This window comes from Chelonia mydas, chromosome 1 (genome assembly GCF_015237465.2).
Source record: "Chelonia mydas isolate rCheMyd1 chromosome 1, rCheMyd1.pri.v2, whole genome shotgun sequence".
Classification (NCBI taxonomy): Eukaryota; Metazoa; Chordata; order Testudines; family Cheloniidae; genus Chelonia; species Chelonia mydas.
The window spans coordinates 224,638,049-224,656,177 of NC_057849.1; the positions used below are offsets into that span (position 1 = coordinate 224,638,049).

Consider the following 18,129-nt stretch of genomic DNA (forward strand, 5'->3'; position numbering starts at 1 on the left):
GGTAAGTGTTTACCATTTTTACTTAAATCTGGACAACCAAAAGAAGGGAGAGAAGATGCACACTTGGCAAATATCTTTGCCTGCACTGTAATTCTTAACTATTCAGTATAAGGCTGCTGGAGGTGGAGTTGCAGTTTCTGGCTTTGCTAGTAAAAACTCCTGCTGAGATCTGGATGAGCACAGCTATAATTTCCGGTTTTCGTGAAGATGTTTCCATTTTCACTTGGCCTGGCTGTGCTCTAAAGATCAAATTCAACTTTGGCGCAAACAGAATTCCCTTGTAGTTGGTTGTTATCCCTACTTGCACCAGAGCAGAATCTGCCCTTTAAGCAGCTGTCACACACCACCCCCCCGTCACCCCAGAAGTATTTGGCATTGCAGTCATAATCAAAAGCACACACAGTCAAACATAAAGGATTGTTACATCTCCCATTTGTTTATTCACATTTTCCATGGAATTTGTACATTTTCTCAGAATGTATTAGAAATAAAACATAAAAAGTTACATGACAAATCTATTATTCAATAAAAGATCAGTTCCTATGGAAAAAGTTGAGCTTTTTGAGATCTATTTTGACAATAATAAAGAGTGAATTCTTACATTACTCAATTCAGTAGCCTTTAATTACTAATTCATGCCATCTGAAGTTTTGTTTAATGCGCGATTTAAGTTTTTGCTTGCACATGTACCAGCCACAAAATTAAGCAAATGCAAATAAATAACTTAAGGCATCAGAAAAGTCTTGACATTTGAGAAGTCATGGTGCTGCAAAAGGAACTAAATCAGATATCATTCTTAACATTCATTACCTATTATGCTTAATTACACATTCACTTTAAAGATACATACATCACTGTAGATTTAACTAGAATCTTGCTAGATTGCCATCAACCAGAGGGGAGTATGGGGCAAAAGCAGCCACTTGACCCACTTTTTTGCTTCAAAACAGAGAAGTTACACATACAGAACAAAAGATTGCAAAAGGAAGTTACAGGATTCACAACAAAGGGTTTTGTGAAAACAAGCAGTGGTTTTAATCTTGTTCTTTTGGGAAAAAAGTATATCCAGAAAGCCAGAGCTCCAAAATTAGAGCAACAACTCAAACCTGTAAAGATCTGGAGGGGGAAAAAAAAAAAAAGTCTACAGCTGTAACAATGAAACCAATCATTTGTAACTCAGATTGGGAAGAATTCTCTTGCACAAATGTGTGATAGCTGGTACTTAATGTCACAACATTGAATCGAAGTAGTGTATGACTAGAAGGAACCTGAATAGGTCATCTAGCCCAGTTCCCTTTGCTCACAGCAGTAGTAAGTAATAACTAGTCCATTCCTGACACGGGTCTGTCTAACCTGTTCTTCAAAACCTCCAATGACCGAGATGGAAGAACCTCCCAAAGCAATTTGCTCCAGTGCTTAACTACCCAACAGTTAGAAAGCTTTTCCTATGGTCTAACCTAAATCTCCCTTGTTCCAATGTATGCCCGTTGCCTCTTATCCCAGCCTTAGAGGTTAATAAACAATTTTTTCACCTTTCTCGTTGTAACCATGTTTTATGCATTTGAAAACTTACGTCTTTACTCAGTCTCCTTTTCTCCACAAACCCATTTTTTCTATCTTTCCTTGTAGGTCATGTTTTCTAGTCCTTTAATAATTTTTGTGCTTTGCAGTGGACTTTCTCCAATTGTTCACATCTTTCCTGAAAATGTGGCACCCAGAACTGGCCAAAATAGTCCAGTTGAGCCCTTATCAGCGGACAGTAGAGTGGAAGAATTCGTGTCTCTCGCTTACAACTCTGGTGCTGATAGATGGCAGAATGTTCACTTCTTTTTTTTGGCAACAATGTTACTCTGACTCATTCAGCTTGTGATCTACTATAAACCCCAGATCCCTTCCTGCAATACTCCTTCCTAGTCATTTCCCATTTTGTACGTGTGTAACTGATTGTTCCTTCCTAAGTAGAATACTTTGCATTTGTTGTTCTTGAATTTTATCCTTTTTACTTCAATTTCTCCAGTTTGTCCAGATCATTTTGAATTTTAATTCTATCCTCCAAAACACTTGCAACCCCTCTCAGCTTGGTATTGTCCACAAACTTTATAAGCACTCTCTCTATGCCATTATCTAAATCATGTGAAGATATTGAACAGAATCTGACCCAGGACTGCAGAGCCCCACTCGTTATGCCCTTCCAGCTTTAATGTGAACCCCTGATAACTACTCTCTGGAACAGTTTTCCATCCAGATATGCACCCACCTTATAGTAGCTCCATGTAGGCTATATTTCCCTAGTTTGTGTATGAGGTCATGCAAGACTATCAGAAGCCTTACTAAAGTCAAGATATACCACATCTACTGCTTCTCCCATATCCACAAGGCTTGTTACCCTGTCAAAGCAGTTAGGTTTGACATGATTTGTTCTTGATAAATTCATGTTGACTGTTACTTATGACCTTATCTCAGAGGTGGTTGCAAACTGATTTGCTCCCTTATCTTTCTGTGTACTGAAGTGAAGCTGACTGGTCTGTAACTCCCCAGGTTGTCCTTATCCCCCTTTTTATAGATGGGCACTATATTTGCCCTCTTCCAGTCTTCTGGAATCTCTCCCATCTTCCATGAGATTTTGAAGATAATTACTAATGGCTGAGATCTTCTCAGTCTGCTCCTTGAGTATTCTAGAATACATTTCATCAGGCCCTGCTGACTTGAAGACATCTGACCTCTTCCTTCTGTTTTAGCCTCAGATCCTACCTCATTTTCACTGGCATTTGCCATGTTAGGTGTCAGATTGCAGCTAACCTTTTTGGTGAAAACAAAGGCATTTAACACTTCTCTTACCACATTTTCTGTTGTCTTTCCCCTCTCATTGAGAAACAGGCCTACTCTGTCCTTGGTCTTCATCTTGCTTCTAACATTTTGTAGAATGTTTTCTTGTTACCCTTTATGTCTTTAGCTAGTTTAATCTCATTTTGTGCCTTGGGTTTTCTAATTTTGTCTCTACATGGCTTTTGGGTTTTCTTATGGTTATCCTTTGTAACTTGACTCAGTTTCCACTTTTTGTATGACACACTAGCGTTTCAGATCATTGATCTCCTGGTTAAGCCAGGGTGGTCTCTTGCCATACTTCCTATCTTTCCTATGCAGTGGGATAATATGTACTTGTGCCCTTAATAATGGCAGTTTTTCAGAGAGAACTCTCGAACTATTTTTCCTCTTAGACTTATTTCCCATGGCACCTTACTTACAAATTCCCTGAGTTTGCCTTCTTGAAATCCATTATCTTTATTTTGCTGTTTTCCCTCCTACTGTTCATGAAATGATAGAGTTCTTGATTCTAATGATCACTTTGACACAAGCTGCCTTCCACTTTGAAGTTCTCAACCGGTTCCTCCTTATTTGTCAAAAATCAAATCTAGAAGTCTCCCTCATTGCTTTCTCCACCTTCTGAAATAAAAAGTGTGTTTCCAGTGCATTCCAACAATTTGTTGGATAATCTGTGCCCAGCTGTATTATTTTCCCAACAGACACTGGGGAAGTCCACAATCACCACCAAGTCCTGTGCTTTGGAATGTATGTATATTATATATATATATATTTTTTTAAAAAAGCCTTATCCACCTCTTCTTCCTGGTTAGGAAGTCTATAGTAGACCCCTATCATGACATCACTCTTGTTTTTTTTAAAACCCCTTTTATCCTTACCCAGACATTTTCAACAAGTCTGTCTTCTATTTCCATCTCGACCTCAGTCCAAATGTATACATCTTTGATATACAAGGCAACAACCTCCTCCCTTTTCCCCCTACTTGTCCTTCCTGAGCAAGCTGTACCCTTTTATACTAATATTCCAGTCGTGTATTATTCCACCAAGTCTGTGATGCCAACTAAGTCATAGTTGTGATTATTCACTAGTATTTCTAGTTCTTCCTGTTTATTCCCCATACTTCTTGAAAGAAGACAGCAATGCTCTATCTACAAGGCAAGATACAAAAATTATTTATTGAATCAGAATTCTAAATAAGACAGACACTCTGATACAAACTATATGATTAATGGTAATTTCCTAACAACTACTTTTACATTTGCTTTTAGTTTTTGGAGCTTAATTTCTAGTTAAATTTTCATGCAGACAAACAAAATCCCCAGGTTTTGTATTAAAATCTGTAGACTAATCCCAGAATCTACTTTTTAGGTTTCTCCTTCCAAAAGTGCCCTATGAACTACAAATAAATCAAACCATTGTGCCACAACATTTGTTTTTATAACTCGGAGCAAAATAATCTGTGCTGTACAATTGAACACTACACGTAAAAAAGTATATATTGAAGTTCTCCCCATCTCACAAGTCAAATAACTGAAGTCAATATAAGATACATAGATCAGTTTTACACAGGTCATATCTCTATCACTTTTCCCTGTTTAATTTTCTTTTAGAGTGTTAACAGCAAAGATCTGTTGTAATAAAAACTGTAGGATTACGAGCTTAAATGAAAAATACTGTTTTTAATATTATTAGACTTAAGACATTTCATACATATACTTTTCCTTTTAAGGGAGACTTTACAGGGTAACCTAATGTAAAGATGTGAGTATACACTTACCTATTTCCACCTCTCCCATGTGTGTTTCCACACCATTTACTGATACCAATACATGCTCAGCTAAAGAATAAGGTGTGCCACTTCCTTTACTCATTGTTTCCCAAACTATGATAGAAAATTTGTGTATTTGCCAGCTTGAGCATTGTGGGGTACAAAGTTTCCAGCATATTAGATTTTCATTAAGTAGCATCTGTCCCATCCTCTTTCCTGTCCTCAACACCACCCTCAAACATACAATCACAATTTAAATAATGTTTTAAACAACTCTTGGAATCACAGATACAGCAGGATCATTCATTAGCCTCTTCTACTTTGCCTACCCAGCTTCAAGAGCAAACCAAAACATGCATGTACAAAAGTCCCAGATTTCACTCATTTCAGAGGCAAATATCATTCAGGATGGCTGTGCAAGGGGCATGTGGAAAGTTAGTTACATTTGCCTCTCCTAATGAATTTCTGTCTATCTTGTTTATTGGTCCATATTGCAATTGATGGAAAGCACATTACTATACATCTTTGCACATGAGGAAGTAAACCAGTACCAAGCACAGTACCTCTAACAGTCTAATACACAATTGCTCTTAAAGTGTGAGGTGCTTAATGAGTGATCTGCTCATCACAAAAGGTTACTCCCCTCCATGTGCAGTGACTGGCAACCTACAAAACAATTTCTTCACTGAAAATTTAAGACACTGTCTTCTAAAAACAAATGCAAAATTTCAGCCCTTAGCCCTTTAACCTGAGCCTGTAAAACTTGTACACATTATGATTTTCATTCACAGAATTAACATGCAAACATTTAAGTTCTGACCTCCGAGCTATGTACCAGCATGAAGTTAGAAAAAATTGAGGAAACTAACCCCACGCACGCGCGCACACACAAACTTTAGTGACTAACTACAAAACCAAATGCAAAAAAGGCACCAATTTACATTTAAAATGGGTATGTCTACACAGCATCCGAGCTTCCTTCCAGGTTAACACTAAATACTTACTCACACTTTAAGATGAAAAGGAGGACTTGTGGCACCTTAGAGACTAACAAATTTATTTGAGCATAAGCTTTTGTGAGCTACAGCTCACTTCAAGATGTTTCAGTAGTCCAAAAGATAGAACACTGCAGCCAACACTATTGCCATATTTGATGCCAGCAAGTACTATTCTGTTGCTTTATCACATCACAAAGACAAATATTTAATAGTATAGTACCAAGTTTACACACAGACTCTTGGCCATGTCAGGAGAAATTTACAACACAATTTTTATTTTTTTTAAACTTACTTTGATGCTCATGAGACACGCTTAGTAAATTTTAACAGACAGGGCATGTATTTGCCTTGCCCAATTTCCCCCACCAAATTACTTCTGCTGTTGTCTCTCAACCATAACCTGGAGGGAGTAGGGACGAATACTTCTACGAGAGAGATAGTATTGAAGTCTCCTCCCTTGGCCTCTAGCTCTGTCAACAAGCATACCGATTATAGGGCCAGTCTGGTTGTGGGTTGATAGCTAATAGTCTTCCAGTTGTCTGTGGATACTATTGCACACCATTAACTCGCTGCAATAGTAAGCACAACAAAACTGAATTGTTTGCAGCAGAGCAACATTAAAGTCAACAGGAATAATGCAAGCAAATCATTTTGAGGAACCACAGATGCAGTCTCTGAATCCCAACAGTACATCAAATTTCTTACAAATTTAAAAACAATCTACAGAGGCATTGTTATTCAGATACATAATTATGCAGGTGACAGTTCGAAAGATTAGATCCCTTACCCGAAGCTAGCAGACACTGATTTTGTATTTAAAAAAAAAAAAAAAAAAAAAAAGCTATTCAGCCTAGAAACAATTTAGCCTCCTCCCTTCTCAAAAAGGGAGGTTGCTGCACTTCCCCTTAAAGCCTGTGAAGAACATGTGGTACAATAATTTGTACTTTGATTTCAGTCCATTCAGCAATCACTTTAATTTAAATGTGCAAATTTTATCCAAATATGGTTCATACACTAGATATTCCAAAAAAGGAGGGAGGACAGATGGACACTTGGGTTCAGTTAAAGCTTTTATTAGCCATTTTAGCTTTTCCTCACAAACTTTTCAGAATTCCTGTAACAGTTCTTAGAATGTCAGAGTAGAGCGTTAAGAAGAGTTCTAAGAAGTTAAAGAAAAAATGAGTAGCAGCAGTTTAGCAGTAATTTCTCAGGGCATTTGACTGCAATATGCTTAGGCCTCCTTTTTCTCCAGTAAAATTTTGTGCAATTCATCTGCATCCTCACTTGTTTTCACTCTTATTAACATAGTGACCGGGATAGTGGAATTCTTCTCATCAATTGGTGGATTGGGAACACAGACAATAAGAACGTTGTTTTTTCCTGTTCTTGTGCATGGCATTTTGGGCGGAACTAACACATTCAATAGTATGTTACCTGCATTTGTGAGAAAAGAACATAGTCCATTAAACAAATTATTGGTATTGTAAGAAAATGTACATATTAGTAAAGCTTAAATTCCTGCTCTGTAAGCTTAGTATGGAATGAGGGATACCCTCTTCCCCCCTCAAATTCCCTCTTCCCCCACCATGTATATTCCCAAGGGATTCTCCCACCAGTAAGGATTGTAGGTATGCTTTTACTTTAGGAATTCCTTGGGGAAGCAACAGCAAACTGGGATGGTCTGTTTCGTTCTGATCATTCATTTGACAGAGTAGTGCGTGTAAGTGGCAAAGCTTGCCGATGTGATCTTCTACAGCTGCTGGAGATGATTTAGTGGGGAGGAGACAAAGGAATTTTGTTTCCCAAATAATATCTATTCCTCTGCTATTTCTAAAACAATGCTTCACTAGTGACCCAGAAGAGATGAAATTCATGGGTATTTCATCAGATTCACTCTGCCACTGCCAGAAAGGCCTCAAGTGGAAGTACTGACCAACTGGCAGTATTAGACAAGTTTAGGTCCAAGGTTAGGCCTCTAGTCTTTTGCCAGTAGACATGGGGGAGGGGTGTTTATCTTTGCTTTACAAAATACTTGGCTTACCAACAGAGTATCCATAAGGCTCTAGGGGCCTACCTCCCACCTCTTAGCCAGAGGTAAAATGTCAGTGACTTGTAGTTCATGGGAAGGAAAGAAACGTGAAACCCTCCCTCCAAAAAAAGTAAGAGAACAGCCAAAAAAAAAAAAAAAAAAAAAAAAAGCTGGAGGAACAGTGTTAGGGTGACAGGTTTCAGAGTAGCAGACGTGTTAGTCTGTATTCGCAAAAAGAAAAGGAGGACTTGTGGCACCTTAGAGACTAACAAATTTATTTGAGCGTAGCACAGGTGGGACTTTGTTTTTAGGAGGGTGAAGTGTCCCTATGACCAACTTAAACCTCAGCTAAATGAGGAAATGCAGTACACAAACCAAAATCTGAGTGTTCACATTATGTCTATATAAACATAGCAACTACTATTCCGAGACATCAAGCACAGTCCTTAAGTAGTAGAAAAAAACTGCACTAAACATACAGGAGCTGTTAATATAGGGCTGGATATGTTGTAGTAGAATATAATTTTTTATGGTTACCACTGTTCATTCATACAACCTATGCTGGAAATAGAGTATCATGCAGTTATAAACAACAGGCATAAGTTAACATTAAACTACTAAGTAATTTTAAAAAAATCACATTCAAAGTTAGTGCTGTATTAGAGCAATTTCAAATTTAAAGTCAGCAATATGCATAAACAAAAGAACAATTTTCATAAACCTAGGAAATAATTCACAAAACTGTGGTAGTATTGGGGGGAGAGGGGAAATTCAGTCTTCCATTGTACCATACCAATTACATCTTAGAGGTTTTCATGCACCAGAGCTCAGCAGCACCCTACACGCAAGGAATTTCTAGTGTGAAATCTAATTCAGATCTATCCATACCCAATAACAAGCCCATTCCCCATCCCAGATGCAAAAGTCCGGATTTCTACCTCTTCCTAGTGCCCTAGTATTCACAATTTTTATCAAAATCACTGAGACAGTTATGGCAATTTCCTGGCATATCCCTGGAAAACCTTATTGAATTAAATTTATGTATCTTTGGGGTCCATTGTATTAAATTAATGATTTATATATTGTGGTGGTCCAAGATTGTAGGTAACCTCTCTGGGGGGAAACATGATGTGAACCCTGGAAAGTGATATGAACTTCAAAGGACTGTTATGTTGTTAAGTATTGAACAATATACCAGACAGGAATGGATTTTTTTTGACAGTGTCAAGTGGTTTGCCTGGGAAATCTCTAGGGGGAGCTGAATGCAAATTCCCCACCTTCAGTTATGCAAAAACCCAGCCTTTTGAAGCTATGCCCTGAGGATAGGACCATTATCTGCTGATTAGCTGTTCCCAGGGTCTCAAGATCAAAGACCCAAGCTGTATAATGGATAAACTAATCCATTCATTGGTGTGCTAGTTCTGAGCTAAGGCTGTTACAGACTTATAACCATACAAAACCCCCCTCATAAGGTCTGAAGGACTGCCTCCTAGCAGAGACCCTGTTGCAGTTGGGAGGTAATCTCTGGTAAAAGTGTATTAGTATGCATGTATTTTTTTTATTACTTTTAACGTTTTCTCTGTAATGCTTTCACCTTAAGAATAAATGTGCTTGTTTATAAAGGGCTATGTAGTTACTTCAAACAGTTGGCAATTACTGCTATTCCTAGCCTTCAAAGCAGAAGCAAAATGCAGATGCTGGCTTGTTTAGGTAATCTGGCTTGCTGGGAATATCACCGTGTAGGCAGGGAGAACTGTGCAGCCGGTCAGGAGGAAGACACATGCAGGTCTCTACCTAAGTGGTGACGGCTGAGGAGCTGGAAGCCTAAGATGGCTGCATTTAGTGGACCATGAGGGGGAAAGCGGGTGCAGTTGCTCTGAACTGTGACAATCACACACTAAAAAAATGCATACACTTGTGTGCTCAATATGTATAAGTACTCAAATAAGAGATACTATCAGTTAGTTACAGTGAAAGCACTGGATCCTTTAGGAAAAAAGAGTACCAATGTAGATTTCACTACAGAGCATTATCAGGATCAGCAAGACAGACTCAGAAGAAAGTTACATACCTAAATTGGTGTCTGCTCGCACCAACAGTTGAGTTTTTTCATTTCCTGCAGGTTTTAAATGCAGTGTTCCTACACCCTTTTCTTTAAATTCATTATCTTTTTTGTAGAACAGTTTGCACCTATAAAATAAGTCAGACAGTATGTGCAGATATATAAACAAATTTAAAAAATCTCCCCGATAATACACAATGGAGGATTTGATCTACAGTTGAAGTCCTTTAAATAATTTAAACTGGATAATTCGAGAATAGAAAAAACAAAACAAAAAAACCCCCCACGCATGTCCAGTCTCCCAGATCACAACAAAATGCAGTAAGAACCTAAATAATGTAACTACCCGGATGACAGATCCCATAGCATGGGTTAGCTGTCTGTATTGTTGTTGTTTCAGGAAGAAAATGTGTCATTTAGGCTTTAAGTATAAATTGTTGACTATCAACTACATTTGAAATATGCTCAAAAAAGTTGTGACATTTTGACTATTATAACAAATAACAAAGCATTTTAAGTTAAAACTTTATGGAAAATAAGGCTATGAAAATTTGAATAGTTTTGGAAGTTTTATGAAGATACTGGGCTTGTCTACGCTTACCAGGGGATCGAGGAGCGGCAACTGATGCATTGGCGGTTGATTTAGCGGGTCTAGTGAAGACCCACTAAATCAACCGCATATCACTCTCCTGTCGACTCCCGTACTCCACCAGAAAGAGAAGAGTAGGGGGAGTCAATGGGACAATGTCTCCCATAGACGTCGCCTAGTGTGGACCCCGCAATAAGTAGATCTAAGCTACGTCTATTTGAGTTACGCTATTCACATTAACACCAATTGCGTAGCTTAGATCAAATTTTCCCTGTAGTGTAGACAAGGCCACTGAAAACTTGGCAAGAAAGAGCTAAGTCCCATTCGGTAAACATCTGTGATAGTTGATCTCATTCTTCTCAACAAAATAAAATCAAATATGCAAGAGACTAGTTTCAAACAAGAACACCAATTTATGGTATGTGAAGTGCAAGCCAAATGACCATACGTTATATAAAATAAAGACCTGAGAAAAGCAGTTAAATAATACAGATTTTAATACATAAAACTCTTGGCCATTATTTGAAACGCTAATTTTACCGCAAAACTGGGGGAAAACAGTCAGCAATACACACTATAGGGTTGCAAGTTAAAGCACAAAAATAGATTTTAGTAGGACCACGAAGCAAAAGGCTCAAAAATGGAAGAGCTTAACTTGAAAATATTAATGGTTAAAGTCAAAACCCCAGAGTTTGCAATATACTAAATTAAAATGTAGAAACTGTTATCCTAAAACAAGATCTTTTGTACTTTGTAAACCTTGCTTCAAAATATTTAAATTTAAAGCCCCAATCCTGCAAAGATTTAATATGGTACATACTTCACTCACATGAATAGTTCCTTTTATGTCAATGGGATGACACACGTGCTTAAAGTTAAGCATTACGTAAGCATTTGGAGCATCGGACACTAAAACTGTATTTTAATGAAACTTCTTTTAATAGGCTTAAAGTCTGAATTCGAACCAAATTTGGTTCCATGTTAACAACAAAAAGTTATTTAGACTTCAAATACCTTAAATATTTATTATTTCATATACAGACCAAAATTTTTAAAAACAAGAGTCTAACTTTAGACTCCTATGCCCAGTCTCCTCTGGGAGGGATTGTCAAAAGGACCTAAGTGACTTAGGAGAACAAGTCTCCGACTTCAAATTGCAAAACTTAATGGAGGAGTATAGCTGGTCAAAGTATTTCAGCTTTCTTGAGCTGTGGAAATGCAATATATCAGAACGCAGCGTTGGTTGCAAATAGAGCACAAACTTTTGCTCATCAATTTTGTCTGAATAGGTGTTCTCACAGTAAGGATGTTAATAAGACCCTAGACATTCCACATAGATGAGCTCAGATGAAACTTCACAGGAAAAAAAGGTAAAATCTGAAGTTCTAACAATTAAACTAAAAAAAGGACGAAAACATCAATTTCAGCAATTCAGGACTGTAGAATAGGAAGAATGTACAGAACTTGCAACATGTAAATAAAAACCAACGATTTCAATTTTTTAAAAAAAATTAATTTTTTTTTTAAAAAAAGTCATGATTTGTATCCACTATGACTTGTAAACATTAAAAATGACCACTCACTTCTTTGAGTAGAAGGCATCATCTTCCTTTACCTCATTAACAATTGCTTTGGGGGGCTCCTCCTCCTCCTCTTCTCCTCCTTAAACAAAGGAATGGTTTAATACAACCCAAAACAACGTTGTGCAGGTACCACTTAAAAAAATATTGTTTTCCTTGCACTGTATTATTGATAATACACAAACATACATATTCAGAGCGCATATATACAGTCCCGAGATTGTCAAATTATTTTAAATTGATTTGTGTCTTGGAGGTAAGGCAACTATAAGAAACCTTCTGTGGGTCAGTAAGTCTAGTGTTTTCATAGCTACACCAGCTAAATGTAATTACGATAATTCTGATCTGCATACTCATTTTTGGAAATTTGAATAGCACCTACTTAATAATAAGGTTGGTTAAAAATTTTTTTTTGGTTGGGAGGTTTAGTTAGAAAGTAAAGATATATTCATGAGTAGTTTTTCCCCAATAAAACAAATTATATGGAGGACCTGAAAAGTATTCTAGGGGTAGGTCTAGGGGGGGAAGGAGAGCTACACCAATGATATCAAGAGACAACAGATTAAAAATGGGTACGTTCAGACTCTTTCCACCTCCCCACACTTGCTAGGAATTCTACCAGGATGCCGTGCCAGCCTCTGCTGCTACTCACAACTTTCTAAGCAGCAGCAGAAGGAAACTGACAAAATCTTTTGTAGTTTTACTGATCCCTAAATACTTAGGGACAGCAGCAGTGAAACTAACCAGAATTTTATTAGTTTCATTCTGCAGCTGCTTGACAAAGCTACTGGGTGCTGCTGTGGGGCTGAAACTGCTTGAAGACTTTAATGTACCACTGTGTAGTTGGTTCACATTCAGAAAGACCATAAACTCAGTTTTGTTCAAAAGTTTACATTCCACAGAAACTGAAGTTTTAGGGCCTTTCCCCACCACACCTACAAGGGAAGCTACCTCCTACTCCTCTCTAGTGAGTTGTTCCCCCGCCCCTCCACCCCAAGTCCTAGATTATGTAACTTTTATATAAGCATAGACTGAAATGGTGTGTACAAGCAAATAGAGTTCCACCTCCTATATTAAACCTCAAAAGATAAACATGGTGGACAGGGTTTACAACAGAAACATTTATAAACATTTTCACAGTACTAATCACTAGTCATTTTGTTCCAGAATAAGTAAGGTATAGGGAACCAAGAGTACTCCAATTACCAACTTCACACATAAAACAACACTTTTGCATAACAGTTTAATCAGTATTTGACAGTGCTATTTAAAATTCAGCACTGTTATAAAAATGACGCTATGGACCACACTACGTTTGTGTGCCATTACTTATAATTATGTGAAGCAGTGTTTAAAACAGATAAAAGGGATCCTTCCTTTAAGGATGGTGGGGGTGGGGTGGTTTACAGCCCCTTTTATTAGATATGCAGGTTCCAGTACAGTTAAAGTTACATTTGGTTTAATTTGAGCTAGAGATTACAATGTAATTAAATTTCATCAGTGATTATACTTATATTGCAGGGAGAAATGTGCACTTTTTGGTATATACTAATCTGACATTAGAATAAGTCAGAGGGTCTGGATTATAAATTTGGTTGAAATTCTGGATGAACACGAGTAAGATTTTAAATCATAAAATTTCAATAGTTGTGTAGGCAAATAAATTGCTTATGTAATACTGAAAAGATGCTATTAAAATGTATAAATCCACCTAAAATTTACAGTTTCTTACAGTCATGACAGCAAGACTGAGAAATTCAAGATTAGAGGTAAAGTTCTGCAATTGTTTAGTATTGAAAATATAAGAGCAAAAAGGTGAATAAACCTATACAAGCCCTTGTTAAGCTTAATAGCTCACTACGAAGAAGCCTGGGAATATTAAGTTACATCCCAACATTCAAAGCCTATCATTAGCTAAAGTTCATTTATCAAAAATCAATATTTACCTTTATCCTCACTACTTCCACTTTCTGTCTGAGCTTCCAGTACCCTGGTGGAAAGCGTGGAGACAGACTTTCCCTGGTTTGCATCTTTTCCAAATACACCCGAATTCCCAGGGGACAATGAAAAATTAGTTAATGTGCCAGAACCAAGGGAACCCAAAACAGAACTATCAACATTCTTGCCGAAATTAAATGAGACATTTGATGCAGCTCCTAATGGTGATTCCCTGTTCTTTTCTGATGTAGATTCAGTTTTCTTGTCTGATTCATCCTCAGTTTTGTTGCTGTTAAACAAAAACATTGATCCTTGCTGAAGTTTCGAAGTCCCAAATGTAGGAACAGACTGAGTTCCAGTTGTTTTGTTACTTTCATTTTCAGAGCCACTATCACTACTGCTTCCATGATGTTGTTCAATGCTTGCTAAATATTTCTCATAGTCTCTAAATATGGGTGTCAGATCACAGAGGGGATTTGCGTTTACATGCTTTACTATCCAGTCACGCACAGAACAGTTTAGAGCTGCTAACTGTTTGTGATAAACACTAGAGCTGCACATTTTACTTTGACTATAACCAGAGGATGAGGATTGTTGACTGCCACCATTAGCTTTTGTGCCTGAAGCCTTTTTCTCAACCAATGTGGTGGTGGGACCATTTGATGTCACGGATCCTATTGAAAAAAGTAAGAGTCATTTAAAAAAAAAGGTAATCTGGAAGATACTTTCTTCAAAGTTTATACATCAAACCATCTACATTCTTGCTCAACTAGCCCGCTCTGTGAGCTCAATTTAATCTGTATCATCACAGTACTTAAGAGCTAAGGGAAAAGAAAAGGTGGAGCAGTACAAATAAATAGACAATGCTTTAAAACAGGCCCAGTGTGTTTGCAGTCTGGAGTTTCAAAATTGTATGGCTAGTGATTAAAGGTAAGAGGCAAAAATTCCAAAAAAACAATACTACAATTAATAAGGCTAAACAAAGTATAATATTACCAAAAAAAAAACCCCAAGCGAAGTGTAGAAAAGTACTAAGGGAAGATTCCAGGTATAGGTTAGTTTTCAGTCACTTATCTGCTGCATGCAACGTGATTAGCTAATAAAAACAAAAAGACCCAAGCTATTACAAGTTTAAGGATGCACATTTAAAATCAGGAAATGCAGAAGTTACATACACAGCAATATTTACTTGGCTATCTTGCACAACTGCATATTTCACAATGTTATACATACAGTAGTTATATTCATCTTCACACACAGGATCTGAATCTGTTCTCATTGAAGTCAAAAGATCTGTCACTCACTTCAATGAGCCAGATCAGTCCCTTAAATCAGAAAGGCGGGGATATAAAATACTGAATACATTCAGTACAGGCAACTTAACTTTGCTTTTGAACAACTTTAGCTTTTATATTTTTTCTCTTCAAGAGAATCTTTCTAATTGCCCGTTTTATAGCTTTAATACTGAAAAGGTTTTCAACTGAACTTTCCCACCTTTTACTGCTATTTGCCACAAAAATTTTCAGCAAAGCTTGTAACAGGGCAATAATAATATTATTATTTACAACAGAAAGCTATTTGTAAAGTTAAAAAAATCTAGAATTTACAATCTTTTAGAATGTGACAAGAACAAATACTGCAGTGATAAAACAAATTTTATTAGATAATCTTTGAGTGTTTCATTAAAGTAAATTTAACAAATTGTCCTATGCCACTTGTTTTAGAGCAACCAGAGTGTAGTAAATCATATCTTTGTCTTGTTTGAGCAAGAATTTAGAGGGACTCCATAGTGATCTCACGATGGGATTAATTTTTGCTTAAAACATGCCAAATGATCACGTTCAGAAGGTTTGTTTTTTTAATTGATCATAACTCTAAATAAAGGCATTTATCAGGGCAGACTAAGTCCATGCTAAATTTCAAGCATTCATCATTTCTAGTCTGTGACTTAGGTTAAAGTTATTTTAGCAAAAGCATTTCAGTCTTCTGTATCTAACACAAGGGATTAGGGGAAAATAAAAAGGTTACTATCCTTCTGTAACTGTTCTTCAAGATATGTTACATATGTCCATTCCACGCTTAGTGTGTGCACACCCTGCGTACAGTCACAGGACATTTTCCCCTCAGTGGCACCTGTGGGGGCAGGTTAAGAGCCCTCGGCTGTCATACACCACTGTTGCCCAGCTGCTCCAAAGCCCCCTCTGTTCCTTTCTGCCTGACAACTCCAATGCAGAGGGGTAGGAGGGCAGGCTGGGGAATGGACATATGCAACACATCTTCAAGAACAGTTACAGCATGTTAGTAAGCATTTTTTTTTTTTAGTTACTGCACATGAGCATTCCACTCTGACTCAAGCTGTAAAGTAGGAGGGGGGATTGGAGCCTATGTACACACACACTGGAATACAACTTGTCCAAATTTAGCATAGTCTCTAGAGTGCTGAGTGATGGCATAATGGGATGCGAAGGTGTGCACCGAAGACCAGACTGCTGTTCTACCACTGTCCTGGATAGGGATTTGCATGAAAAATGACACTGAGGCCTCTTGCAAACTTGCAGAATATGCAGTTATTTTGCTCAGTGGAGAAATGCCAGCCAGATCAGAACATACATGAATACTGGAAGCTCTCCACGATAAAATTCTTTGTGAAGAGACTGGGAGACCTTTCATCCTGACTGCAGTAGCCATGAATAGTTGGGCTGACTAACGGAACTGTTTAGTCCTGTCTAGAACACGATAGCTCTTCTAACAGCTAGGGCCGATTTGCCTGGTACTGAAGTTAGGCTTGCTTAAAGATAATTTGCAAGGATTGCCTCTGGAGCAGTGCTCCCTCTGATTTTTCCCACACATGTGCAGAAAGAATTTAGTTACGTACACCAATATGGAGGTGATGTGTGACGCAACTTCTATATTGGTGCACATAAAATTCATGCGGTGGGGGTGGGGCTGAGGGGTTTGGAGTGTGGGAGGGGGCTCAGCGCTGGGGCAGAGGGTTGGGGTGCAGGGGGTTGATGACTCTGGCTGGGGGCACGCAGGCTCTGAGGTGGGACTGGGGATGAGGGATTTGGGGTGCAGGAGGAGCGAGGGCTCCAGCTGAGGGGAGGGGTTTGGGATGCAGGCTGCCCTGGGACTACGGTAGGGAGAGAGAGGACTCCCTCCAGTCTCTCTTCCCGCAGCAGCTCCAGGGCTGGGCTGGGGCACCTCTTCCCCGTCCTCTGCAGGTCCAGGGGGGCTGGGGCCAGGGGACGGTCACCTCTTCCCCCCTGCCCAGCAGGTTCGGGGTGGGGGGGGAGGCAAGAGAAGAGAGAACAGGACTGGACAGCAGTATGTTCAGTCTCTCTCTGTTTGGTGCATATACCATTCTGAGCCATGATTGAAGGCAATGCATGTGGAATCTTGTGTGACTTATTACAAAGGTGCCTGCCACCATGTACCCCAGTAGTTGTAGGCAATTTCTGGCTGAGGTCTGCGGGCTGGCCTGGATTGTGTTGATTTAAGACAGTTAAGGTGTTGAACCTTTGTAGTGGGAGAAAGGCTCCTATGAATTCTAGATGTTGTACCGAGTTAGAGTTGATTTTTGAACATTCAATTTTTAATTCCAGCTGCATGAATATATTTATAGTATTTTGCGTGGCTGATAGGGCATCAAAGGATCATGCCTGGAGTAGGCACTGGCAGTCATCTACATATGGATATCACAATTCCTAGTTTGCAAAGACGTGCTGCTACAACAGACAGGTTCTTTAAGAACATCCTGGGTGCAGATGATAGGCTGAATGGAAGTACCTTGTAGTGAAAATGGTCTTGACCAAAGAGGAATCTCCGAAACCTACTGTGGGATGGCTGGATCATGATATTTAAATAAGCATCTAGTAGGTCGAGGGCCGAGAAGCAGTCTCCCTGGTCCAGAAATGGAATTATTGCAGCTAATGTAACCATACTGAATCGTTGTGTCTTTACATATCTGTTGAGTGATCTCAGCTCCAGAATGAGTCTCCATTCTCTGTTCTTTTTCGGGACCAGGTAGTATTTGAATCGAAACCCTTCCCTCTGTGCTGACTGGGAACTGGTTCTACAGCACTGAGATTTAGGAGAGGGTTTATTTCCTGACTTAACAGTTGCTCATAAGAAGGATCCCTGAAGGAGGGCGGAGAGGTAGGTAGGTAGGTAGGTAGGTAAGTAAGGAGGATGGAATTAACCATTGGAGAGGATTTCCAGGATCTACCTTTCTGATGTTATCTTTTCTCAATTTTGTCAAAAACCAAAAAAAAAAAAAAACCCCAAAACAACCAAAAACAAAAACGAGATGGTGTCCAAAAGGATGTAGATTAGAGTTTTGCAA

At 38.5% G+C, this 18,129-nt stretch overlaps 1 protein-coding gene across 2 annotated transcripts in view; it reads right to left on the reverse strand.

Moving 5' to 3' along the window:
* Nucleotides 1-415: 415 nt before the first annotated feature.
* NUP50 (nucleoporin 50) overlaps nt 416-18,129 on the reverse strand; it is a 38,534-nt gene continuing 20,820 nt past the window's right edge. For both annotated transcript variants that reach the window (XM_037914530.2, XM_037914524.2), the window contains exons 5-8: nt 13,796-14,461; nt 11,853-11,931; nt 9,690-9,808; nt 416-7,023 (exon numbers count right to left, since the gene is read on the reverse strand). In XM_037914530.2, the coding sequence (XP_037770458.1) occupies nt 6,821-7,023; nt 9,690-9,808; nt 11,853-11,931; nt 13,796-14,461 (1,067 nt within the window). In that variant the 3' untranslated portion in view covers nt 416-6,820. The remainder of the gene's footprint in view (nt 7,024-9,689; nt 9,809-11,852; nt 11,932-13,795; nt 14,462-18,129) is intronic.